Consider the following 27,015-nt stretch of genomic DNA (forward strand, 5'->3'; position numbering starts at 1 on the left):
AGTTCTTCAGCCCGAGGTTTAATTGATATTTGATGAGGTTTATAATACTGTCGCTGTTATTTGTTCATTGTGTGCATGTGCTGTTTTCCGAGCACACATAAGCTTCGGTTTGTTGCTGCTCTATGTGTTTGCAATGTCTTTACTTGATTTTCAAGATAAAATTATGATTAACCACCCCCCCACCCCCACCGCCCGGCCCCATGGAAAAGAAACAAAAACATTAAAAAATATCTTTGTACGCAATTTTACGGAGTCTTAAAATGTCGGGCAACACACTTTGTGTGCAGGAGAGTGGTTCAGTACGGACATCTGGGGGGACTTCGCCCACCACTACCAGGCCGGCTACAACGAGTGTGTCCGCGAGGTGCTCAAGTACATGGCAGACGTGGAGGGCATCGCCATCAGCGACAGTCGCTGCGCCAGACTCGTCTCCTTCCTGCACAACCGCTTCCGCGCAGACTCCGCCTCGACTGCTGTTAGTTCCGCTTCCGGTGGGAACGTCACAGGTCTCGGATCCGGAAGTGACGGCATGGCGGCGAATCGGGGGTCCTTCGTCACTTCCGCCAGTCGAAGCACTTTCATGAACGGGGGCAACAGCGGGCTGGTGATGAAAGCGACAAGGGACGTTACTGTGCTGAACTCGGCGGTGAAAACTGTGCCGTCGACAGCGGCTGGAAGCTCCCCCTCCTGTCTGGAGACCAGACTGTTCGCCTTTCCCCCATTCCTGCCGCACCACTCGGTCAGCAGCTGCAGCACTGCCGCAGACAGCCGGCCCGCGCTGCACGCCAACACGACATCCTTCTCCAGCCTGAACGTGGTGCCCTCCACCCCCTTCAGACCCCTCCCGCCCCTCGCAATCCCAGCCATGGACCTACGGTTCCAGTCCTACGCCCGAGAGGCCAGTTCATACCTGGGAGCCGGAGCTGCAGCTGCCGCGAGCAAAGACGTGCTCTCCATGGACTTGCATCCACGACTGGGCGTGGGAATGCCGGCTCACTCTGTCAGGAAGGACGCGTGTCTCACGTAACTTATTCCGCGGCAGGAGCATTGTGTTAACTCATTCTACCCCACAGCCATATGCTTGCTACAACTCCTCTGGACCAGCGCTACAGGAGATCACTGCAGTGAAAAGAAGGGTTGTTCATTAAAACGGCGAAAATCGGTGGGAAATCGTTGATTCAATCAGTAAAACAAATCTTTGTTTTCATGCTTCCAGAATTCGTAAATGGCCCAGTTTTAAATGCCATATGTACCGAGCATGAATAAACGAAATTAGAATACTGTCAGGAGAATACTCGTGCCAGGTCCACAGGGGAAGTAATCATGTCACGGGTTAACTCGTACCTGGAGTAGAATGAGGTAACTCTCTCCAAAAGAACAAAAAAAGAGGCGACGGTGACATCGATTCATCCGCTGCTGACATCATCAATATGTTACAAGCGTGGTTGAAGAGATGGATGAAGACAAAGAATACCGCATTTCTAACGACGAAAGCTTTAGGCTAGTCATTCAGACACCCACTGGACATCAGATGGGGTCTGTGTGGGGGAAAGAAAGGGAGAACTGGCTGACCTGAGTGAGTGAAAAACTCTGGCTCAAGTCATCCCATGTGACGTGTTTTGTGTCTGTCTTTGTTAAGATTATGGCACGAAAGGCACAGTCTTGCACCTCTCGAAAGACGCATTGTTTTCTGCACACATGATATCGAAGATACCGGAGTTGTGCAATGCTCAAAATGGCACAGATCGTGTTGAATCTTGCATCTCAGTTGAGAATTCTGTGTTGTATTGCGTGGACTGAATAGTAAATATTTTGCTTTGTTTGATTGTTATGTCATGAATTATTTGGAGAATGCTATGTTTTGTCTTGACAGATGAAAAACAATTGTTATTACCAATATTACGATAAAGAGCATCTAATATTCTCACAATTACAAACGTTTCTTTCTCTTTCACACGTTTTTCGACTTTTGCTTTTATTTTCGGGGTGACATAATTTTGTCAGGTATATCACTAAGAACTTTATGTTTGATGTGAGGAAGCAAATGAAAAAAGACAACAAGAAAACAAACAAACAACAACAACAACAAACGAGTGAGCGGAGTAAATGTGACCGCGAGTGAGCCAGGCATTGATGTAGCTCATAGTTTGGCTTCTTGAATTTTTCCTTCTTTTTCTTTTAATTTGAGACTCCCTCTACTCTCCCCCGCCCCTCTCTCCCTGATACGCATGTCCAGATCTGTCCCAGCGACTCGCCCCGAATTTTGAGACAGTGAACTGTTCATGACAGTATGTTTTATGTATCACAAATGCAGTGATTAGTGGTCTGAAAACATATCTGTTGGCAAGGGATTTTATTCTGAATGGTCTTTGAAATATTTTTTAACCGTTTCAGTTATGGAACGATCTTGTGAATGTGTCTCAATTCGATCATGAACATTTGTAAGTACTTAAAAAAGATCTTTATAGATTAAACTTTAATGATATTGTATGTTGGACAATCATTCATTCATCTCATAGATGATTAATTTCCATTGCTGGGAAATTTTGAAAGAAATAACGCTTGCCTGTCGTTATGTTGAAAACTCAGTAAAAACGCGCGCGTGTGTGCTTTGTGTGTGTGTGTGTGTGTGTGTGTGTGTGTGCGTCACTTGCATAATTAGTCTAATCTGTTTTTCTTAAGTGTTTTTCGTGGTCCGCTTTTGAACTGTGCATTTTCGATCACGGCTGTATTATTCACTTTGATTACACTGAACTGAAGTGCTAATTAAAATCTTAACACACAAAATCAGTGACATAAATGCGTTCTGAAATAATCATGTGGTGTTCAGTCGTCAGTGGTGCCAGCTAGTGTGTGTGTGTGTGTGCGTACACGTGTGTTGGCGTGTATGTATCACTAATATGTGTCCGCTGCAGTGTGTGTGTGTGCCAATGTATACCGGTGTATGTGTGTGTGAGTGTGTGCGGCCAGTGTGTGTGTGACGGCTACTAGAACGGCCGGTGTGTGTGTGTGTGTGTGTGTGTGTGTGTGTGTGTATGTGTGTCTGTGGGTCTGCATTAGAGACTGAATGCCCCGTATGTGTACTATGCGCGCGAGTGTGCAGTGCGTGCCAGTGAAAACTTGTGCCCCCGCCCGGCGATCAATGTGATTGCGTGTGTACGTACACTGATGATGTGCATCGTAGTGTGTGTGTGTGTGAGCGCGCGCGCGCGCGTGTGTGTGTGTGTGTTAGTAGAAGAAGTAGTTGGACTGCGTCCGTCCTTCAGTGAATGCCATGTCTGTATACCGACAACTGTTTCACGGCACTGGCATGCACGCGTCAATGTGTGTAGATCAGTGTGTGTGTGTGTGTGTGTGTGTGTGCGCGCGCACGTGCTCTGGTTGGACAAGATGGGCGCAGAACCCCTCTACGTAATATCGTCGAAGTTTTTCCTGCAGCCAGGGATGCCGGCTCTGCGTGATCACCTGACACCGGACTACTACAGTTGCAGAATAAGGATGCGCGGGGTGGATAGAGGGCGGGGAAAATAAAAGTCCTACATGCCGGGTAGGATTCCAGTTCCTGTCCATAACAGACTGAGCGAGGCGAAGCCGTTAACAGGAGCTAATTATGGACGGAGGCGAGGCGCAATGAAGCTGGTTTGCAGTAGTTTCTTCCAGTCATCTCGTCACGTCGAGGGGAAGCTGACACGTGACCACAGATCAGATTGTCATTGGTCTTTGTCTCGCGGATCACTCAGAGTGAGCTCCCTGGGAATCCGCTAGGGGAGGTAAACGAGCGGTTCCTTCCGGCCCGAGGTGGGGGAATTACCCTTTCCCTTCGCACTGCAGCGTCTCCACCGCATCTGCCAGACGGTTGACTGTGCATGTGCCAGCACGTGCGGCACGTGAGCGGGGTCGCGTGCGCTATCAGCGGCTGTCGGATAACGAAGAAAACGGACCTGAAAGAACCAGCATGCTGGGTCATGTGTAGCCCTTAGTGGTTGTGTGCTGGCGGCAAAGAACCATGGGCTTTTCCATCCGTGGTACTGGCGTCAGTCTGAAGCCCAGCGTTAATAGCATGGACAGAACCTGGCCGACAAATAAAGAGGGCCAATAAAAAAAAAAATAATAAAAAAGGTCATAAAATAAGACTGACTTTGGTAAGAACTAAGTGTGGACGTTGACTTTGATAAGAACTAAGTGTGGACGTTTCTTACCAGAGCCTGTCCTTCAGGGGCTGCCGTGATTAACTTTCAGTGAATCTTATTTCAACAACACACATTTTGTTTCACCGGCTGATTATTGTTATTATTATTATTATTATATTATTATTTTACAGACTTTACCCATGGTAGACTTGTTGGTCGTCTGTTGTTTTATCGCCCAACCTGGACATAACCGCCTTTTTCTTTCGTCAGTCTTCTTCACTGAGTTAGAATACATTAGCGGCTGAGTGGCGCAGTTAGACCATTGGGCTTTCAACTTCACGAGAGTCCTGGCTTCGAACCTCTTATACCTCCGAACTGAAAGCGGAGTATAGCTCATGTCTCCATGGCGGGGTAAAAACGGTCGTGCATGTAAAAGCCCACTCGTGTACTTACTACTTCTTCTTCTGCGTTCACTCGTATGCACACGAGTGGGATTTTACGTGTATGACCGTTTTTACCCCGCCATGTAGGCAGCCATACTCCGTTTTCGGGGGTGTGCATGCTGGGTATGTTCTTGTTTCCATAACCCACCGAACGCTGACATGGTTTACAGGATCTTTAACGTGCGTATTTGATCTTCTGCTTGCATATACACACGAAGGGGGTTCAGGCACTAGCAGGTCTGCACATATGTTGACCTGGGAGATCGTAAAAATCTCCACCCTTTATCCACCAGGCGCCGTCGCCGTGATTCGAACCCGGGACCCTCCGATTGACAGTCCAACGCTTTAACCACTCGGCTAATGCGCCCGTCGTGTACTTACTACGAGTGAGTGATGCCGTGGGAGCTACAGCCCACGAACGAAGAAGAAGAACCTCATATGCTGTGTGTAATATGTAATGTGCCGATCTACTGGTGCTTTAAAATGATCCTCCTCGCCGAGATCAAATATGCGCGTTAAAGATCACGAGTGCAATGCATGTCAGCGTTCAGTCGATTATATACTCCGGAAACAAGTATAGGACTACCCGGCCAGTCTGCATGATGTTTCAAGGAGGCGTCAAAGTATGCGGACTGATCCATGATTATAAGCTGTACTACATCTGTTGTATATTTATATATATTTCTTTTTTTTTCTTTTTTTTTTTGTTTGATCAAGGAGCGGATGTCTGAGCCTCGCAAAAACCCGGTGCACTGGTCAGGCTTTGAGAGCTAACCATATGTTTGTGTAAAACATGAACATAAAGGAATGAAACAAAATAAACAAAAGTAAATACACACTCTAAGAAGTGAAAGATACTTTGAAGGGAAATAATAATAATAAAAAAAATTTAAAAAAAATGCCGTGACCAGGATTCGAACCTGGGTTATCGCGGCCACAACGCGAGGTCCTAACCACTAGACTATCACGGCTCACATGGGTTGATAAGTCCCACAATGATTACACCACAGCTAGTCACTGCTATACTGGAATAATAAGATAAGGCTCCGCAAAGATTTCAGTGATTTCGTCAGTACTTAGAGCAGGTGTTTACTATGAGGCCTATATGCAAACGATTTCATCAGATGATATGGGAATAGGGGTGAATGCAATTGTACGCGTATTCATATCATGGCATAGATTCTTTTAGCCTGGTCGCGTTTTTCCCGGGCTGTTCTCAAGGAGAGCGCGTCGGTATAATCGTCAGCACTCCCCCCCCCCCTTTTTTTTTCATTTTTTTTTCCATAGTTTCGTTATATATTTGGAATTGCACCTTCTTCTAACCTCTCACATTTTGTTATGGAGTGTGTTCGATTTCATGTCAAAAGGATGTAACAAATATCCAGAGCAGATTCTGACCTGTTTGTGTTTTGTCTTGAAGTTACAGCAATGAACGCGTATATTTATTATGTAAGTGTAGTCGTGTTATGGTATGAGTGGTTTGTCTTTCCATGTACTACACATTTGTGTGCTTTTTGTGCACAGTGTTTGTGTGACGGTCGCCAGCACAAACCTGAGACAGAGAGAGCGAGAGGGAGAGAAAGAGAGACCGGCTGGAGGGAGGAGAGAGAGAGAGAGAGAGAGAGAGAGAGAGAGAGATATTTCAGTTTCTCAAGGAGTCACTGCGTTCGGACAAATCCATATAAGCTACACTCACCACATCTACTATGCAGAAAGAGTCCATATGCACTGACATACAATCGAAATTCAGTTAGGCTGAGCCAGGAAAAAGCGTCATGTTGGCTGCACTGACAATGAGAGACCACGATGGTGACACTAAGATGAAAGAGCTACAGAAAGGCCCGGAGCACAGTCTATACAAGGATGACACAGATCATCCTCCAACCTTTCTTCCCTCTGTGCCCCTCCCCTCCATCCGCACCCCTCCCACCGTGACCCCTCAACACAGGGCTACATAGTACAATGGATTATGCTGCTGTCAGGTATCTACCTTGCAGATGTGGTGTAGCATATATGTATTCGTCCGAATGCAGTGACGCCTCCTTAATGACTTGAAACTGAAACTCGAAATGCACTCCCATTTTACCACGCGTCCATTTTCGAACACACAAATCTGATAAACCAGGCTGTGTAGGCCATTCAGTTTCAGACACTTTGTGATGTTTTTGATACTCAGGCATCAGGTTCATTCTGAAGTCTTGTCCACGTGCGTTTTGAACGAAATAGATCTCCATTGTTGGCGATCGAGGGAAAAAGCGCGTGTACATATATGCAGAAACAGGAAAACTGATTTTGATGTGGGAATAGCAGGAAACGGAAGCCGGGATAGGTCTACATACAATCAATTGTATGCCTGCATCTAAAGCAGCCAAAAACCTTTCTGGACCAAAATGGTGGTATGAAAGGGTTTGAACTTGAAACGGAGGTACAAACATAGATATCTAATAAGAACCAAAACGTATGGAAAACATTTATGCATTCAATCAATTTCAGTTGAAAGTAAACTGACCTAATTATAAAACTGATATATATATATATATATATATATATATATATATATATATATATATATATATATATATATAAACAAAACAACAACAAACAAACAAAAAACCCCACAAAAAATGACACAAAAACGCCGCTCAGTCCAACTTCCGGTTAAAACGCACAGTGTCCTCAATCATGACTTCACCCCATTTACCCAGAGCCAGGGAATATTTTCTCAGAGCAATCAATGATAGCATTAGTAAACTGAAAGTAGAGAGAGAAAGAGAGAGAGAGAGGGGGGGGGGGGAGGGAAGCTTTTGTGAAGGCCAAGGAAAAATAAAGTGTGACAGTTACACAATTCCAGAAACAATGGGAAACATGAACAGAGAACAACACACTCGGGGGACAATGCAGTCAGAGCTGAGGACGATTAGGTGAAAAAGGTTAACGAGATTACATCCTATTACAGTCATTGGGGCAGTGAATTTCACATTCACTGTGTCTAGGGCTGGGCACAGGAAGGCAGGGCTCAGTCATCTCCTTCAGCCATTTTGATCTTCCCTAACCGCTTCAGCCATTTTGATCTTCCCCAACCGAAGTCATTCACTCCTGGGTGAAGTGAGGAAAGTCGGAGCATGGTGTCTTTCTAAAGGACACAACATATTGCTGAAACGGGGCCTCGAACCTTGATCAATGGGGAACACTGGATTAGAAGTTCAACACATAACCGATTCTGCCACGGTGCCTCCTGGGATAAGTTGGGGAGCTTTCACAGACCCACATAAGATACAATTGATGCCTGTCACGTCTGAATCGACACCCTTATTCGGTATGAGCAGCAAGCACTTTGTAGCATCATCTTATCTTTTTCTTCCTCTGCGGTCGGGAACCTGAACTCCAATGTTCAGTCATTCGAACGAGTAAGCTTTTATGTGTATGACCGTTACCACATCCCTATTCCCTTGTCGGCAGCTACACTCCGTTTCCGTGGGGCGTGCATGCAGGGTATATTCTTGTTTCCATAATTCACCAAGCACTGACTTTGATAACGGGGTTGTTAATGTGTGCATTTGATCATGAACATGGAGGTTTAGGCATTGGCAAGTTAACCAGGGAGATTGGAAAAAAAGAATCTCCAACCTTAACCTACCTGGTACCGTGCCAATGGATTTGAACCCATGACCTTCAGATTGGAAATACTATGCTTGACCATCTTTATGTGGACTTAGTTCTCTTCAAGGTCGGGCCATTCCTTTTACTGCCCCCCTTTATTTCTTCTCTGGAGCAGATGTATTGTGGCGTATATGGGTCAGTCTACTTGCTTAGTGTCATTATTTATTAACTTATTCTTCTTCATTAATTTTTTCTTCAAGGCCCAAGTGCGTTGGGTTACATTGCTGGTCTGGCATCTGTTTAGCTGATGTGGTGTAGTGTACATGGATGTGTCTGAACGGAGTGACACCTCCTTAAATAACTGAACTGAGTTGCATGCTCTGACATCTTGAAACTGAAACCCTGGTTTGTGTCACAGTTCCTGCAGTTCACAGGATACCATCAATGTTTGGTTGTCATAGGGCTGCATGCAAAAGGTGACTCTGCCCTGTTGCCATGTCACTTTGGTGGTGTCCTGTAGTGTCTGTTCTGATCAGTATATCATCTGCATCTGTGCACTGGACATTAACTTTTGCTTCAATGGTGGAAACCATGAATTGAAGTCCAGTATGCAGACTTCATCCCATAGTATTATTCAAGCTGACTTTGGTACATACTGGAGAGAGAGAGAATTCTTATTTGTTCTTTGATATATTTTAAAGTGTTCTTTGGTGATTTATTTATTTGATACTGTTTATTGCTCTTAAGTACTGCACTGGTATATAAAATGTTCTTTGATATGTCAATGTAATTTTGTGTGACATCTTTGAATATCTAAGCATGTTCATGTCTGAAGATTTTTGTTTTGTAGTTGTGAATCCTGTTAATTGTTCTTAAACATGTAAAATGTTCTTTGATGCGTCAGTGTAGTTTTATGTGATATACTGAGTACAGATCTCTTAAAAGGAAATTTTCTATCTAAAATTATGTTTAAATAACATACTTACCGTGACCCAACTAGTGCAGACTCCGGCAGGGGTCTGACATTCCTGTCCTGTGCAAACTACTATCCGCCTATGCGGAGAAAACGAAACTACGGCTGATAACCTCCCAGAAGTAGGTAACCTCCCCTTTGTCCCGCTGGCTAGCTCTTAAATGCATGTTTTATATAATTATTTGTATTATGAGCATGAGCAACATGACCATGTGTTAATTTCTCTTTAGAGATAAAGTTGACTCAACTTGTGTTGTTTTCTTTCTTTCACTGACTCAATTACCTTGAATCCCATTTTTCTGTTCAGTTGTCAAATCAGCTCACTGGACTGATCCTTGAATGAGAAGCAAAAGAAGGAGGGGGAAAGCCAAATCTCACAAAGCTATAAGAAATACAAAACTCACACACACAGAGTGATCTTGAGTTTATAACTTTAATGGCTTCAATGAAATTATTTTACATACACTCACAGTAGGTGAACCCAAGAGAGGAAATCTATGAAATGGGAATATAGATATTTATTCCTGCAAACAGATGACTCTCATCAATCACTCAAGATACTTACAAAAATATACTAACAGCCAGCCACAAAGAAAAAAAAAGAAAGAAAAAGAAAATATTTTTCTGATGCAAAATATTTTCATTGGCTGATGTCCTCAGGGAAAACACATCGCAAAAGTACAGTGTCAACTTCCTTGGTTTTTGTTTGGTTCGGTTTCCTTCTTTCTTTCTTTAAAAAAAAAAAATTCTTTTCAGTCTGTTTGTGTTATTCGTTTTTTCCCCATTGCATCCCAGAGTTATATAAACTATTATAATAACTTATATATTCTAAAACTTCTCTCTGTTACCTTTTAACTGCTGGTTCAAAATCATCTCTACACAAATCAGACTGAACTTCATGTGAATAACTAGTGCAGTCAAAATATTTTTACTACTTCACAGCATTTTCTTCTAAGCATTTGGGACAATAATGCAGTTATACACAGACAAGGCAACAGTACATTCCAGTAGTAATACATCAACCCTAACTACCTGACACATGTTACAACAAATACAAGTCAACATCTCAATCTCCATACTTCTCACTGACCAAGACATTCAATCCTTATCCTTCTCATCTGACAAACATACAAAGCCCAAAAATATAAGTCTGAGTGTCATGTGACCAGACCAGTTCTGTCCGCTTTTTTGTGAATTAGTTTTTTCCTCTGTTTTTCTCAATATAAAACAGGAACAACACGACCATTTTATCACTGTAATCTGTAATATCAGAAATGATCACTGTCGTGACAAAACTGTATAATGCAATGAGACGCTAAAGTGCCAATGACTATTTTCTCCCCTTTGCAGCTGGCAACAGTTTTATGCTGAGCAGTAATACATAGGGCAGAGCGAAACTGATTCAGTATGAGGTCATTGTACTGTTTTATGAATGGTGAAAGAGAGAGAGAGAGAGAGAGAGAGAGAGAGAATCCACAGAGAGAGAGAAAGCACACTATGTGAGTGGTGGTATGCATGTGTGTGTGTAATCATCTGAAAACACAACTTATTATCACATCATCAAAAACCACTAAGAAAATACATGTACATTTTCACTTTGTCAGTCTGCCTTGCTGCATTATCATATCTCGACAACGCATCTCATATCATCTGTGTGAGAGAGAGAGACCCAGTGTGAACTGATCAACCCGAAATTTCAGTCCAAGCACATCACTCTATTATTCCGCCTGATTATTAAAAAAAAAAAAAAAAAAAAAAAAAAAAAAAAAAAAATCAACAACACAAAAACATGTCACACATAATCAAGACACCAAAACATCAACACCAACAAACAGCTGTCTCTGAGTGGCTCTGCCCACTCCAGCCAAGCAGCAAGTTTCAGTTTTTGGAGCCTCCTGGCACAGCCCCCATGCGAGTTGGGTCTTGAGAGGGGTAGTGCATGATGCTGGGTCCACCTGGACGAGGGGGGAGGCCTGGAGGGGGCCGCACCGGCATCACACCGGGAGGTGGGGGGGGAAGGCGCATTCCTGCAACAGTCACAGACAATCAGAGTTGACAGAGTGCAGTAGCCAAACGTTTTATGCAGCAGAAAGACTGCAGCAATGCATTTGTTCATATACATACATAGTTGAAAGAACGTGTCATGTAAATGTTTTATGCAGCAGAAAGACTGCGGAAATGCATTTTTTCATATACGTACATGGCTGAAAGAGTATGCCGAGGCCTTAAGGTTTATGCAGCAGAAAGAAAATGCAGTAATGCATTTGTTCTCTGACATGTTGAATGCTATTTGATAAAATCAATGGCTCAACAACTGTCACTGCAAACAGAACTGTTTTGTAGCAGGAAGAACAGATTCAAGCAGGGTGCCTCTTCACAACATACACAGAGTTTCAACTTCAAGGTGTCAAAGCGTGCGGACTCATCCATATATGCTACACCACATTTGCTCTTACTTCATAAAAAAACAAAGAAGAAGAAGAAAAAAAAAAGAGGAGCAGATGCCTGACCTTCGCCATAAACTCAACCCAATGTACTGACAGATTTGGGAGATAACCCTAGAAAAGTTGGAAGTGGTGTGATGATTTGAATACAAACATCTGAAGAGACCGGTGCCTAAATTGGCACCTTAGACCGCTCGGCCAGGCTACCATACGTTTGTCCACAAGTAATCTTGACTGATTCAGCAGCAGCACACACATACACACACACACACACAGAAATCAAAGCCTACAAACCTGGAGGTGGAGGTCCCCTTGGCGGCATGCCGAATGGAGGCGGTGGTCCCATGGGGGGCGGTCCCCGTGGAGGCATTCCCCCAGGAGGCATGGGAGGCATGTTGGGGGGCGGTCCTCCACTCAGGTTGAAGTAGTTGTTGGACAGCTCCTCTGGAGGCATGGGCAGTGCTGAAAACAGACAGGAGTAACATGTCAAGTCAAATGATGCACAGATGCTTCGTCTGATTTTTTTTTAAAAGATTGTGCAGAAATGAGACGACATTGTTAGAAAGTGACAACAGTGTTAGCATTCTTTGAGTTTTGCTGACTGTCAGGATGAATCACAATGACTTTTGTGTTGTTCAGACTTTCCTCAGGAACACCAGTATGTGGTGTCATGGGTCATGATTACAATTCACAACATTTTAAACTGAGAAGACAAGCCTCACAAAACTATCCCATCTTTCCGAATGCTTGAAAAAACACCAACCACCTTACCAAACTTAAAAACAGTAAAAGTGTTATTACAGACTGTTTTTTCTTAAAGTAAAAAATAATTCTTTGAGATAAAGCTTGACCCATAGTGCAGCACTTGTTGACACAAGAAAGCCATTCAAATTATTTGACAAGCATTTACTGCAGCATCTGTTGGCACAAGAAAGCCATGCAAACTATTTGACAAGGTACGGTACAGTGCCATAAAAGACCAAACACAAAGCTGACATGTTCCCTTTACCTCCAGGTAGTCCCGGCACAGGTTCCAGGGGGGCATTGGGCTCCCCAGTCTGTGTCTGAGGCATCAACTGCTGACCCTGGGATCGGCCCCACTTGATGTTCAGCCTGCGCCCGTTGATGATCAGCTTGTTGAAAGACTTTTCTGCTGCTGTCTCCGCTGACGCTCGTGTGGTGAACTGTACGAATGCACACTGCTGCTTGCTGACGATGTTCACCGAGCGGATCTCTCCAAACTGATAAAAGTGATCCCTGAGGACAATCACAGATGCACACCATTACGTCTTCTGAAGCAATTTTTAGCTTTTATAAAGTCATCTCACTGCTTGCTCTGTGTGTGTGTGTGTGTGTGTGTGTGAGGGGGGGGGTTGTTGTGTTGTGTTGTGTGTGTGTGTGTGTGTGTGTGTGTGTGTATGCATGTGTGAAGAGTGCATATGTGACGTTTTCTCTATTTGTGTGTGTGTGTGTGTGTGTGTGTGTGTGTGTGTGCGAGTGTGTGTATGCATGTCTGAGACAGAGTGCATGTGTGACGTTTTCTCTATTTGTGAATGCATGCGTGTGTGATGTTTTCTCTATTTGTGAATGCATGCATATGTATGCGCACCTGCATGTTCTAGTTTCAGTTTCAAGATGTCAAAGTGTGCAGACTGATCCATTTAAGCCAAACCACATCTGCTTTTGGATGTTCTAGACTTTCATGCGCACAGTAATGCACTTTTCCGACAGCATACAATATAAAAATCAATAAATATATAATTTCAAATTCATTCTGAGGATAAAATTCAAATGGGAGTTAGTTACACAACAAGCAGAGCACTTACTGATATCAACTTATTCTTTATAGATAATAGATAGTTTCCAATCAGATTAATAAAGATGTATCATATTGTATCAACGAATAAGCATACTTTGGCCAAGCAGAGCAAACCGATAGGCCTAGTTTGCATCAGTTTGACATGGTACAGTATATGACACAAAAAGCATATTTTTCTTACACTGAACCATACCAGAATGCCATTCTAGATTGACAGCCCAGTAGTGTTTCATTAAAAAAAAACCCATTCAGTGTTGTTTCCTAGTAAAAAGTACCTTGAGTTCACTTTCTGACTTATGTACAGACTTCCCTCCGTTCTTACATTTCTGCTTATGTAAATAATGTAATTGTCTGCTGAGTTACAAGTCCTGAGGAGATGAAAAATCAGTCTTCCATGTGTCATTAAAAAAACCCAATACAAAACAAAAAACAATAAAAAACAAAAACAAACTAAACTCATACGCTGGTTAAAAGCATAATCTCAGACTCCGTTTTCTGGAAAATTACACAAGAATGTGCGATAAAAATTACGTCCACATACGCACAAACGTAAAAAAAACCATCTTACAGCTTAACATTTCCAACACACCTGAGTTCCTTTTCCCCAATCTTGTCTCCCAGGTTGCCCACATAGAGGGTGGTGACTGTGTTGTCCTCTGGCACCTCCAGCTTGGGCATGGAGTTGTAGCGGTTCAGCAGCTTCTCCGCCACAGGGTCGTTGATGCCATAGAAACGGTCCTTGATGTTCTGGTCGGCAAGAGGGTCATCGGGGTCAGTCGGCTTCTCATGCCTGCAGAAATTAAGAAAAGGAAATACTGTCAATGACATGAAGGATGCAATCACCCAGTGGTTTGAGTGCTTGTTCAGTCTGAGGGACTGAGGTGCAGCGTCTAGTGGGTTAATGCTGGCGATATTTCCAATGTCAACAGATGTGCAGACCTAATTTTTCCAATCTCCCAAAGTCAACAGATGTGCACACCTGGTAGTACCTGAACCCTAGCCCTGAAATGGCCCCTTTGTGGTCAGCTGGGCAATAAGCAACATGATTTAGTGCCTGAACACCAGTCGTGTGTGAACACAGGCATGAAATCAAATATGTACCTAAAAGATGCTGTAACAGAAGTCACTGTTTGGTTGGTTATGAAAACAAGAATATAACTGGAATCCACACCCCTGAAAACAAAGTATGGCTGTCTACATGGTGAGGTAACAACCATTATACATGAAAAAAAAAAATCAAATTCTAAAATGAAAATATGTATTTTGGCAAAGCAGACTGGGCACACACATATATCAGGGCTTTGTGTTCCTCCACTGTGAGAGGAATTTTTTTTTTCTAAAAATTACGTTTAATCAAACATAGATACTGTGACCTACAGGTGTCTGATTTCTGTCCTGTACAAACTACTACTCTGCAAAATCACAGAATTCAAAAGTAAAGGCAGCTAGTGGCCTCCCTTGGTCTACCTTAGCCTCCCTTCTGCCTGCAACGCAGCACCCTCTTTGACGTAAAACAGCTTCCATTGTGATATTAAAGCCAAAAGCCCTCACCTGTATGGGCATTCCTCTCCACGCTTGCACTCCCCCTTGACCCAGAAGGAGCAGATGTGTGGGCGGTTCCGCTTGTAGTACGGTGTGGTACGAGCAAGCTTCAACAGCATGTCGCTAGGTGTCTGAGCTTTTCCAGCCAGGGCTCCCACAGGTGATATACCATCACTGTTGGCAATCTGAAATTGTAAGCATAATTTTCATCATCATGAGGAATTACTAAGTTCAAGTCATACTAAATCTTCTGTGCTTAAAAAAAAAAAGAAGTCTCAAAACCACATAATTGGCAAACATATCTGTAATATTCAAAACAAAATGTTTCAAAAGAGTTCAAGTTGTTTTCTTAGAATTAACATGTTGAGCATGAATTATCAAGCAAATATGAAACAATAAAGAAAGAGGTTAAAAACAAAAAAAGAGGTCAATGACAAAAAGAAGAGAGACAGGGAACAAACACACACCTCTCTCTCCATATTCTGTGTGTAGTACTCCTTGTTCACATCTGATTTGGGCATACTGTCCTGAAGCTTCAAAGCAGTGTCTCGGACCTGTACTGGTAAGCCTGTGAGCAGAGTTGGACAAAAAGAAATGGTCAAAAGTCATTTCATAACCATGGTAATGTTTTGTTACTCATTAACAATACTGTCAAGGAACGGATTTTCAAAATTAGCAAACTGGAAAAGTCATGGGTATACACAAATATGGACAACAATTTGTCACAATACCTCGGACATCTATATTAGATCTCATTAAACTTTATCTCTCCACATAATAAAAAAGACAAAGAACAAAAATTTATTGGTACACTTGGTAATTGGAAACATTCTGCTGCTGGGTCAATTTAAAATTACTTAACAGTTATAAAAATATGGAGATTACTCTTCAATGCTAATAAAAATGAATTAAAAATCAGCAAAAAGTATGGTGTGAGCATTGACTGCATAAGTCCCCCCCCCCACCCCTCCCCCATATCACTTTTAAATATTTAAAAAAATAATTCATCATAAGTTACCATTCAGTTACATGGAAGTCTACAGAGCATATTTTGAAATCCACCACTACCATTGTAATGCCATTGTCCAGGCTCTTCCAGGCATTAACATTTTCAGCTGCATCATTTTCTATTCATTTCTTCTTCTTCTGCATTCATGGGCTGCAACTCCCACGTTCACTCGTATGTACACGAGTGGGCTTTTACGTGTATGATCGTTTTTACTCCGCCATGTAGGCAGCCATACTCCGTTTTTGGGAGTGTGCATGCTGGGTATGTTCTTGTTTCCATAACCCACCGAACGCTGACATGGATTACAGGATCTTTAACGTGCGTATTTGATCTTCTGCTTGCATATACACACGAAGGGGGTTCAGGCACTAGCAGGTCTGCACATATGTTGTCCTGGGAGATCGGAAAAATCTCCACCCTTTACCCACCAGGCGCCGTTACCAATATTCGAACCCGGGACCCTCAGATTGAAAATCCAACGCTTTAACCACTCGGCTATTGCGCCCGTCCTCTATTCATATGAAAGAAGAGAAGACTCACCATATTCCAGATCCAACAAGCAGGTCTGACAGACATTTCTCAGCTTGCTACACGTCTGACAAACTTCTGTCTTCTTGAAGCGCATCCGGGCTCCTGGGCACCACCGGAATACAGTGAATGGTCTGGCACATGTCTTGCATTCCTTCCCATACTTCTCCTTGGTCTGGTCATCAGAAAAATCAGTGCCATGTACTGCTTGCAAAACACTTTAAACAGTACCAATTATGACTTCACTAAGTTCATAATTGTTTTTTCTCTTCACAACACTGAGCGCACTTAATTCATTTGTGAAATATTTTTCATTTTAAAAGTACGATGGTTTTATCTTTTTCTAGAAAAAAAAAACATGCAGGACTTTCACTGGCAAGTATATCATAGCATTTTTTGCGTATGCAAACATGCATGCATTCACAATGAACATGCACAAATGCATTGCCGTTATTATTGAAGTAATTAGATATATGTAAGTGCATAGCAAGTGTGTGTGTGCCTGCATATGTATGCAAGTCATGTGCAAAAAATTTAATATGTTACATGTGTGTGTCCTTCTGTGTATATGTGCCTAAAACTTAACCCTTTCGCTGCCAGGAAAATAAGATTTAAGTGAAATCTATTTGCCAGGTTTTTTCCACAAAAAACAGGTATAAATTTTCAAAAAATTCTGTGCTCTTTGTTATTTGAGAAAGACCCATAAAAAAAATGTTTTCTGAAAGGTAAATGAATAAAGAATACAAAACACATAATGTTTTCCCATTCTATATATTTTTAGTGACATGCTGTTGTTTTGAAATCAGTGTTTTGTTTTTTGTCAAATTTTCAACTTGTTCATTGCAAACATTAGTCAGATAAGTACTAATTTGCACTAAAATATCATATTTTCTGGACAAATGGATATCTGCACACACAAAATCATACTAGAGCAACCACAATAATTTTTTTTTAAAAAGAGACAGATACACAATGCATTGTGACTTCTCCAAGTGATAATATGGATGTGGGGCCACGTCCCCTCAGTCTCCACCCCCCTCCTCTTCACCCCTCTTACATGATCATTTTATCCAGTTCTCATCGACCACGTTGGCTGAGTGCCAAGATAATCGCCAACACTGCGTCCTGCTAATAATTTGGTTAGTTTGTGTCGTCTGCTACGGTTGTGCAGCCAGCATCACTCACTGATAGTCGTATCTTGGCCACTCTCTTGATTGCTCCCTTTATTTTCTATCAAATCGTCCTATAAATGTTCATCACTGTCTTCTCCTCAAATTTACGCTTCAATTCTTTCTGAACATCAGCTTAGAAAGCAATCTTCATTGATTTAGTTCGCCACGATCGCATGTCTTGAGCACGGTGTCAGTCCGACATTTTGTTGAGCGAGCGAGGAAAGGAGCTAGGCAAGAAACTGCGACAGTGACCCAACCAAAACGTTCAAATAAAGAACTGCCTCATGACGTAGATGGGGTTTCTAGCCATGAATAGAACCCAGAGAGATTCCCCAAGCTAAAGCGACCAGCATTTTCGTCAACAAACTGAATGCAAACCAGTTTTATACAAAAACAGTTTTATAACAATGACAAAAAAAAAAAAAAAAAAAAAAAGGTCATATATTTTTTAAGCCTCTGTGTGTGTGTGTGTGTGTGTGTGTGTGTGTGTGTCTGTGAGTGAGTGACTGAAAATGTGTATAATTAATATACATAAAATATATAAATATACAGTATCACTGATAAGGAAATATTATAATACATTTTTTAAAATCTACATGTGAATAGTGATGTCATGTAATGTATACACTCTTGATAATATTTTCTACTTTTCTCCTCTGATTTTTCTAATTCTAAATGATAAATTTTTGTGTATTAGTCTATCACATATTCATAAGCAAACCAACTATCACTGATGTGTCAGCCGAGATCCAACAATTCGCAAGTTACTCAAGGTTATCAACTGCTAACTTTTACATTACTGAACATTGTTCATTTAAGTATTACATCTGGTTCTACTGTTATTATGCACTGATGGCCATAAATCAACATAAGAAAGAATTTTGTTACATTAAATGAAAATTCTAAAATTTAAGAATACTCACCATTCTAATGTAGGGATTGTCTCCCAGGCATGTTTGGCACAGGATAGGGAATTCCTGGAAAAGTAAAAACCAGCATGAGCTTTGACATACGAGTCATGTGCAACTAACGGCAGCTGGTTAACTATTTCCTGTTCTACTTCTAGCAGCAACACACACACACACACACAAAAATCTCCTTTCTACATTTAGAATATCATTTGGTTTACTCACACTCACAATACATGCAGTTCTGCATTGTTCAGTCTGTCATATTTTCAAGAAAGAGTTGGAACTCGGACTGTCTGAATATCAATAATACAAAGAACTTTCTTAATCTTAGTAAGTTAGTTCCTGCACACACACACACACACACACACAAATACAGAGTGACTGTGGAACCACAATGGAAAAAAAAAAATCACAAAAATATAGAAGTATTCTTATTTCTTATGACAATATGTACATCAATGGAAGAAATCAACCCCTTGACTGCCAAAGAATGAAAGATTCAAAATATTCTAATTCCTGTGTGTCATGAAAACATTGTGCATTTTCACCTAGGAGCGATGAATTGGACACTATTTTCATAATTATAATAATATGATTAGATAAATCCTTAAAAATTTGTAGGATGATTGCTCATATTGATATACTGTACTTTTAGTTTGTGCTTGGGAAATACGAGTTATTACTATCATAATCATTATCAATCAATATTGATTATAATAATCATTATTATAATAATAATTATTACTATTATTATCATCATTAATACTGTTAAAAAATTGTACAAGAATTTAATAATAATCATTATTATCGTAATCTTAATCATTATTATTATTATTATCACTATCATCATTAATAGTTTTAAAAAAATGTACGAGAACTGTTTTTTTTTCCAATCACATACAATAACATTGTTATTGCTTTTTTTTTTTTTTATCCTCTCAAAGAATGTTTCCATGTAATCAACTGATTTACAATTCTCTGTGTCACACTTTTATACCCAAATTTCCTGTAATATAAGTTTTCTTTGGGTGCCTGTGAGTGCGACCCAGCATTGATTGTACTACCCACAGTGCTTGATCAAAAACAAACTGACTGGCTTTCTATACAGAAGAAAAGCTCCAATATTTCTACTTAATAATAATGTTAATAATAATATATAAAAGAAATCAGCCGCAAAACATGAAAATATGAAGCAAATAACTGTGATACGGAACTTGGTTGATTCATGTTACTTTGCATTCTGACCACATTGCTAAGTTGGGGGGGAAGGCATTGAAAATGACGAAATATTTCTTCGTCAAAAAACACAACACCGTCAGACATACTTAAGCTGTCATTAAAACGTGACGAACATAAATCAAATATTACTACACAACAGATTATATAAACAAACAATTTCATACCGAATCTTCCCAATTTTGTCTGTTGTACGTGTTTGCTCCTTTGGAAGTCGCCATCTTGCGTTGATCTAAAAATGTCTTATTACTGAGATGAGAGACAAAAACAGAAAACGGGCATTTGGAGTTGATCGCGCTCGCAGTTTGATAAACGAAATACACAACGTTTCAAATACAGATAATTTTTAATGAAACAAACCGAACGCAAGCGTTCTAATATAGTTATAAAGATAGAAACAATTACTTTGAAATGATACATATAATTAATAAAACTAATGAACTGTCGCTGAACAGTACAGTGCCACGTGTGAGCTGGACGAGACCTGATACTAAAAATATTTCTTTTTCCATCCAGCATACTCTTTCTTCAGGACCACTAGAGATGCATACATGATACAGCACCAGAAAGAACCAACACGCCACAAACAGGGTCAGACTCCTAGCTTGATTGACTTGGTTTTCACAAACTGCAGAGATGACATGGTGTTAGCCTGATATCACGACTACGGCAGGGATTGGGAAAAGTGACCATGCCACTCTAGTCATCACCTTGCCATGTCCACGTACTGAAGAAAAGAAGTGTCAGCGTCTATATTTTCACAAGGCAGGCTTTGATAGCATAAGACAGAGTTTAGGTTCAGCTGACTGGAACAGCAAGTTAACAGTGTTGACAGTCATCAAGGGTGAAATCACATGGGGGTCAGCCCGATACTCCCCCGTGTCGATACTCCCCCGCGTTCGTTAATTCCTCTCAAAAAGATCCAAAAACAAGCAAATACATATGTCTGTATACAGTTGTGACTGATAACTGTTTTCTGCTTGATCAAAGATGTGTTGTGAAATGATCAATGTGTTCTCTTCTTACAACCGTCCGCCTTCAGAGTTGAGCAGCAGTGCGAGACGTGTGTTGGGGCCCGCTATTGTGTGGGCTGGCTACTGCCTTGTATTGCAGTTATAGTTACACGGGACGTTTTACACGGACTTGGACGCTCTCCGTCATCATGACTCAGTGCATATACGGCGGAACGCTCTCTCTCTCTCTCTCTCTCTCTCTCTCTCTCTCTCTCTGTGTGTGTGTGTGTGTGTGTGTGTGTGTGTGTGTGTGTGTGTGTGTGTGTGTGTGTGTAAAGAGAAACAAATTATTAATAAGTTTGTGTGGAAAGATGAGCTAGCTGAAACATTTACTAAATCAATGAAATCTGACAGAACACAGATAAAATGTTAGAATTGACTGTTAGTTTAATCGACCATAACATTAATGAAGCTTTGGAAATCTTTAACAAATCCATCACAGAAAGTGCCGCATGTATGAACAAACAATGTGGTATAGGATCAGATAAAAATACAGACGACTGGTACGATAAGGAACGTAGAGCAGCAAGAATGAACTTACGAAAGTTGTACAGAGCAGTATGTCGTACAGGCGATGTTAGTGACCAAAATGCATTTTGTACTGCACGCAGAGAATATAAACACTTGATTAAACGGAAAGAGAAAGAATATCAGAATGCTATATTAGATAAATTAGTATCCTCTATAAGTAATCAAAAACAATTCTGGGAAAATGTGCATTCAATATCATTGAAGAAAAAAATATGTTACCATTAGTATTAGTTTAGATAATTGGTTTGAACACTTCAGGAATTTATATGAGAAAGAAACCCAGACAGAAGAAGAATTAGAGACCGATGATACTGACAGTTATTTTAATCGTCCCATTTCTAAAGAAGAAGTGTTGTTTGCATTTAGAAAAATAAAGAATAAGAAAGTGGCTGGCCCAGATGGGATAATTGGAGAGTTATTTAAAAATGCGGGTGACTTTATTGTAGATTTCTTTGTTGTGTTTTTCAATGCTTTGTTTCAGAAAGGTATTTTCCCGGAGAGCTGGTCTGAAGGTATTGTACTTCCTTTGTACAAAAAGGGGATGTTAATAATTCCAACAATTACAGAGGCATTAAGTTATGTGATATTAGTAGTATGGTATACAGTACAGTTATTAATCGTCGTCTACAAGAGTGGGTTGAAGAAATTGATATAACCGGGGAACATCAAGCTGGATTTAAAATAAACTACTCTACAACTGACCACATGTTTACCTTGCTAGCTTTAATTCAAAAACAGTTTTCTTTGGACCGAAAATTATATGTTGCATTTATAGATTTTGAGAAAGCATTCGATTCTATAAATAGACGAATTCTCTGGTCTATCCTTTTAAAAAACGAAACAAATGGTAAGTCATACCACTGTATAAAGAGTATGTATAATAATGTTATAGTTAAGATAAGGAGTGGAGCCAGATTAACTGACTCTATCAGGTGCACGTATGGCGTAAAACAAGGTGATGTATGCAGTCCTATCTTATTTTCACTTTTTATAAATGAACTAGCTATTGAAGTTATTCAAAATGGAAAACATGGCGCTCTGTTTACAATCGATTACTTTGAGCTTTTTATTTTGTTACTAGCTGATGATGTAGCACTCTTATCTGAAACAGTCGTTGGACTGCAAACACAGTTAAATAGTTTACAGCGGGCAGCTTTTTCTCTTGATTTGAAGGTAAATTTAAACAAAAGTAAGATAGTTGTCTTTAGAAAGGGTGGGTTTTTTTTTTATCTGCAAGAGAAAAATGGACTTACAACAATGCAGAAATGCCAGTGGTAAATGCATATAAATATTTAGGTATTTTGTTTTCCACCAAATTTGGTTTTACCTCAGCATGTGTTGACCTGACAGGAAAAGCAAAGAATGCTGCGTTATGCGTAATGCGAAAACTACGTAGTTTGAGTAATAACAGTTTGTCTATATTTCTGAAATTGTTTGATTCTCAGGTCCAGCCTATTGCACAGTATGGGGCTGAACTTTGGGGCCTTGATGATGCTGCACGTCACTGTGAGAAAGTTCATTTATTTTCATTGAAGAAAATGTTAGGGGTTGATTTAAAAACACCAAATGACCTTGTTTACGGAGAAACTAATAGATACCCAATTTATATTAACTCTGTACTTAATTGTATTCGTTACTGGATTAAATTAACAAGAATGAATGATTGCAGGTTGCCACGGAAAGCTTATGCAATGTTCACTGATTTGGATGCAAAAGGTAAAAGAAATTGGGTTTCAAAAGTTCGTTGTAAGTTGTATCAGTTTGGTTTCGGTTTTGTATGGGAAAATCAAGGTGTGCAAGATGTCAGATTATTTTTGTGTGACCTTAAAGATAGACTGATTGCGTGCAGATGGCAAGAGTGGAATTTTCATGTGAATAATAGTGATAGGTTTTGCGTATACAAGACATTTTGTACTGGTCATGACGTTAAGATTTACCTGCGTATGAATTTAGACAGACACTTAAAATTTATTATGACAAGATTTCGTTTTGGTGTTTGAGAAATTTCTCAGCATTATCATCGTCACAGGAAACATTCTGCAGTTGATTTAATGTGTCCGTTGTGCAAAAGTGGAAATGAAGATGAGTTGCATTTTGTTTTATGTTGTCTTGCTTTAACCAGTTTGAGAGTACGATATATCCCAGTCAATTTCAACAGTAGGTTAAAAAGACACCCGCACATGAGCAAATAAATCTATCTACATCACTCCCTCACCAGTCTCCAGTTGTGTGTCTCCTACTCTCCTCCCCCACCCCCTTGTCCTACTTTCCCTCCCACCATCTCCCCACTCTCCCCCATCCTCTACCACCCTACTCTGCCCCTTGTCCTAATATCCCTCCTGCAACTACCCCCGTCCTACTCTCACATCTTTCCATTTCCCAGCCCAGTCCTACTCCCACTCCCTGACATATTCCATCAGACCTAGAAAACACTTCACACAGAAAAAAAATTAAAAAGGGAAGAAAGACCACACATTTTCCTCCAAAGAACAGAGGAGTAGAGTTGTTGGGTGTGATCCCCGCAGAGATCGCCCTAACTCAAAGCTAGTTTTTACAAACATTTTTTCGCTACAATGCCACCCAACCAAACTAAAATACTCATAATGTCCTGGTGTAACCACTTTAGCAAATTTTAGCGTATTTCATATTTCAATTTTTTTCATTTCCCGAGTTTCTACTTCCATACCAATGATACTAAAGCCCTCTATTCATTTCATACAACGTTCTTGCATAATTTGATACGGCATGATTACCATATTTTCTTGGTTTTTCATCCTTTTACAAAAGCAAATCTTACATAATTATCTTTCAAACACAAGACGTTACATGACAAAAAGATCAGGTGTGATACATCACTAAAGTTTCTCAGCTGCTCTCAGCATGTATAATCGTCAGCAAACAAAGCTTTACAATTGTGTCAAGCTGCATGTGAAGTGGAGAAATCAAAGGATTATGTCGTTTAGGTAAAAAAGCCAATAGGTTTAGTTGGAAATTACTGCCCTTTGATTAACAGAGGGAACATCCACTTTCACTACCCTTTGTGCCAATATTCAACAATCGACTGAGTCATATCCGTCCCTCACCACCCCACCTTCCTATCTTTCTCTGTCTTATTCATCATCAAGATCAAAATATGATCTGCTCAGTCTTTAGGATATTGTCTTATCATGCAGATAATTCAACATGTCTAATAATCAATGGCTTAAAAAGATGTACACATATAAATAAACAAATACAAATCTATCTCCATGCCTCCCTCACCCCTCTCTTGGTGTGTGTGTGTGTGTGTGTGTGTGTGTGTGTGTGTGTGTGTGTGTGCCGAGAGAGAGGGAGGAATGGAGGGAGATATCTGTGTATTTATTTGGTGCTCGCGCGTGCGCGCACGTGTGTGTGTGTGTGTGTGTGTGTGTGTGTGTGTGTGTGTGTGTGTGTGTGTGTGTGTGTTTTGAAGTCACTTATTATTCAATACCGTGCATGACAGGACGTTATCCTTAAGACTGAACAGATTACATTTTGATCATGATGAAGAATTAGACAGAGACAAGGAGGGTGGTGTGGAGAGGGACAGATATTACTCAGTCAGTTGTCGAATATTGGCAGTAAGGGGAGTGAAGATGGATGTTCCCTCTGTTAGGCGAAGGGCAGTAATTTCCGACCAAATCATTAGTTGTTGTTTTTCCATAACGACATAATCCATTGATTTCTCCGCTTTGCATGCAGTTTAACACAATGCAAAAAGCATTGTTTGCTAATCAGTAAACATGCTGAGAGCAACTGAGTAATTTTACTGATGCATCACACCTTATCTTTTTGTCATGTGACGTCTCATATAATTTTATAAATAAGGTAATTATGCAAGATCCCTTTCCTTTTTTTTCTTCTTTTTTTTTTGTGATAAAAGGGGCAAAATCCACAGAATATGGTTATCACGCCAAATAAAATTTTGCAAGAACATTATAGGGCTTTTAATATCTTTGATAAAGCAGTAAAGGTGGGGAAGTTAAAAGAAATCCAAGAAGGAAATATGCTAAAATTTTCTTTAAAGTGGATACACCAGGACATTATAAGTATTTTAGATTGGCTGGGGGGCATTGTAGCAGCAAATGTTGACAAAATTTAGTTCTAAGTTAGGGCGATCTCTGCGGGGATCACACCCTATAATTCTACTCCTCCGTTCTTTGGAGGAAAATGTGTGGTCATTCTTCCCTTTTTAATTTTTTTTTCTGCGTGAAGTGTCTGCCAGGTCAGATGGAATATGTCAGGCAGGTGAGGGAGAGTAGAAGGGGGGGGGAGGGGTAGTAGGATGGGGAAGGGGGGAATATTGGGGGGAGGAGAGGGAGAGTAGGACAAGGTGAGATGGGAGGAAGGGACAGGGGGCAATGGGGGAGAGTGTAGGAGGAGAGGCCGGCAATTTGTAGGACAGGGAAGAGTAAGGGAGATGGGGAGTAGATCACACCCAATAATTCTCTTCTTTGCAGGTCTTCTGCACCCCCCCACCCCCTTTCTTTTCTTTAAGGAAGTGTCTGCAGGTGATTGTGTCAAATGGAAGGTTACTGCAAAGAGTAGGGGGGTGGGCAGTGGAGGGGAAGTCAGGCTGAGGGTAACGGGAGGAGGAGGGAGAATAGGACAGGGGGGAGATGGGGCAGTTGGAGAGTAGGACAGGGGGGGGAAGGTGGGATGGGAGAGTAGGAGAGGTGGGGAGATGGAGGAGGGAGAGTAGGACCATGTGGGGGATGGTGGAAAGGGAGAGTAGGACTTGAGGGAGAGTAGGACGGGGGTGGGGGTGGGGGAGGGGGGGGGGGCGAGGGGGTGGGGGGGTCGAGGATGGGAGAGTGGGAGAGGGGGAGTGAGAAAATAGACATGGGGGCATTGAGGGAAAGTTGGACATGGGGGGGAAGAGACTATGACAGGTGGGTGGTAGGGGGAAGAGTAGGACATCGGGGGAGGGGGGGGGAGAGTAGCATAGGGGGGAATAGAGTATATTAGGACAGGCGAGAGATGGTGGGGGGGGGGGGGGGGGGAGACTAGGATAGGTGGGGTGGAACGTGTGGGAGGGGAGGTGGAAGGGACAGTAGGACAGGGGATGGGCATGAGAGATTGGGGGAGGATGAGTAAGTGGGGGAAATGGGGGGAGGAGGACAGTATGACAAGGGGTTGTGGGGGCGGGGGCGGATATGTGCTTTTTGTCTTTCTTTTGTGTAAAGTGTCTGCAGGTGATTAGGTCAAATAGAGGGTTACTGCAGGGGGTAGGGGGGTCCAGCAGTGGATGGGAGAGTAGGGGAGAGGGAAATAGGGGGAGTAGGACAGGCGAGAGATAGGGGAGAATGGGAGACTAAAACAGGTAGGATGGTAGGGGGAAGGGAGAGTAGGAGAGAGGGGAAATAGGGGGAGTAGGACGGTGAAAGATGGGGGGGGGGGGGGGGGGGATGGGAGACTAGGACAGGCGGGGAGATGGGGGGAGAACTAGGACATGGGATAGGTTGGGTGGAGGGAGATTAGGACAGGGGCGGGGGGGATAGGACAGTAGGCCAGGGGGAAGAGACTGAGGGAGGATTAGGATGAGGACGAGATGTGGGGTAGGATGGGAGGGAGACTGAGAAAGGACAGTAGGACAGGGAGATGGGTGGAGGGGATGACACCCAATAATTTTACTCCCCCATTCTT

The 27,015-nt window shown here is 41.6% G+C and overlaps 1 protein-coding gene and 1 non-coding gene across 2 annotated transcripts; both read right to left on the reverse strand.

Moving 5' to 3' along the window:
* Nucleotides 1-5,472: 5,472 nt before the first annotated feature.
* Trnah-gug (transfer RNA histidin (anticodon GUG)) lies at nucleotides 5,473-5,544 on the reverse strand. Its single transcript has one exon. It is a non-coding gene; the product is annotated as a tRNA-His (tRNA).
* Nucleotides 5,545-9,883: 4,339 nt separating this feature from the next.
* On the reverse strand, nucleotides 9,884-20,035 carry LOC143291524 (pre-mRNA-splicing factor RBM22-like). Its single transcript, XM_076601426.1, has 9 exons — nucleotides 19,975-20,035; nucleotides 18,584-18,637; nucleotides 16,501-16,663; nucleotides 15,419-15,519; nucleotides 14,961-15,136; nucleotides 13,999-14,199; nucleotides 12,600-12,847; nucleotides 11,885-12,052; nucleotides 9,884-11,173 (listed from the first exon to the last, which is right to left on the reverse strand). Exons 1-9 carry the CDS (start codon nucleotides 20,026-20,028, stop codon nucleotides 11,025-11,027), a joined length of 1,314 nt encoding a protein of 437 aa, XP_076457541.1. The 5' UTR covers nucleotides 20,029-20,035; the 3' UTR covers nucleotides 9,884-11,024.
* Nucleotides 20,036-27,015: the final 6,980 nt, after the last annotated feature.

Source organism: Babylonia areolata, chromosome 1, assembly GCF_041734735.1.
Source record: "Babylonia areolata isolate BAREFJ2019XMU chromosome 1, ASM4173473v1, whole genome shotgun sequence".
Classification (NCBI taxonomy): Eukaryota; Metazoa; Mollusca; class Gastropoda; order Neogastropoda; family Buccinidae; genus Babylonia; species Babylonia areolata.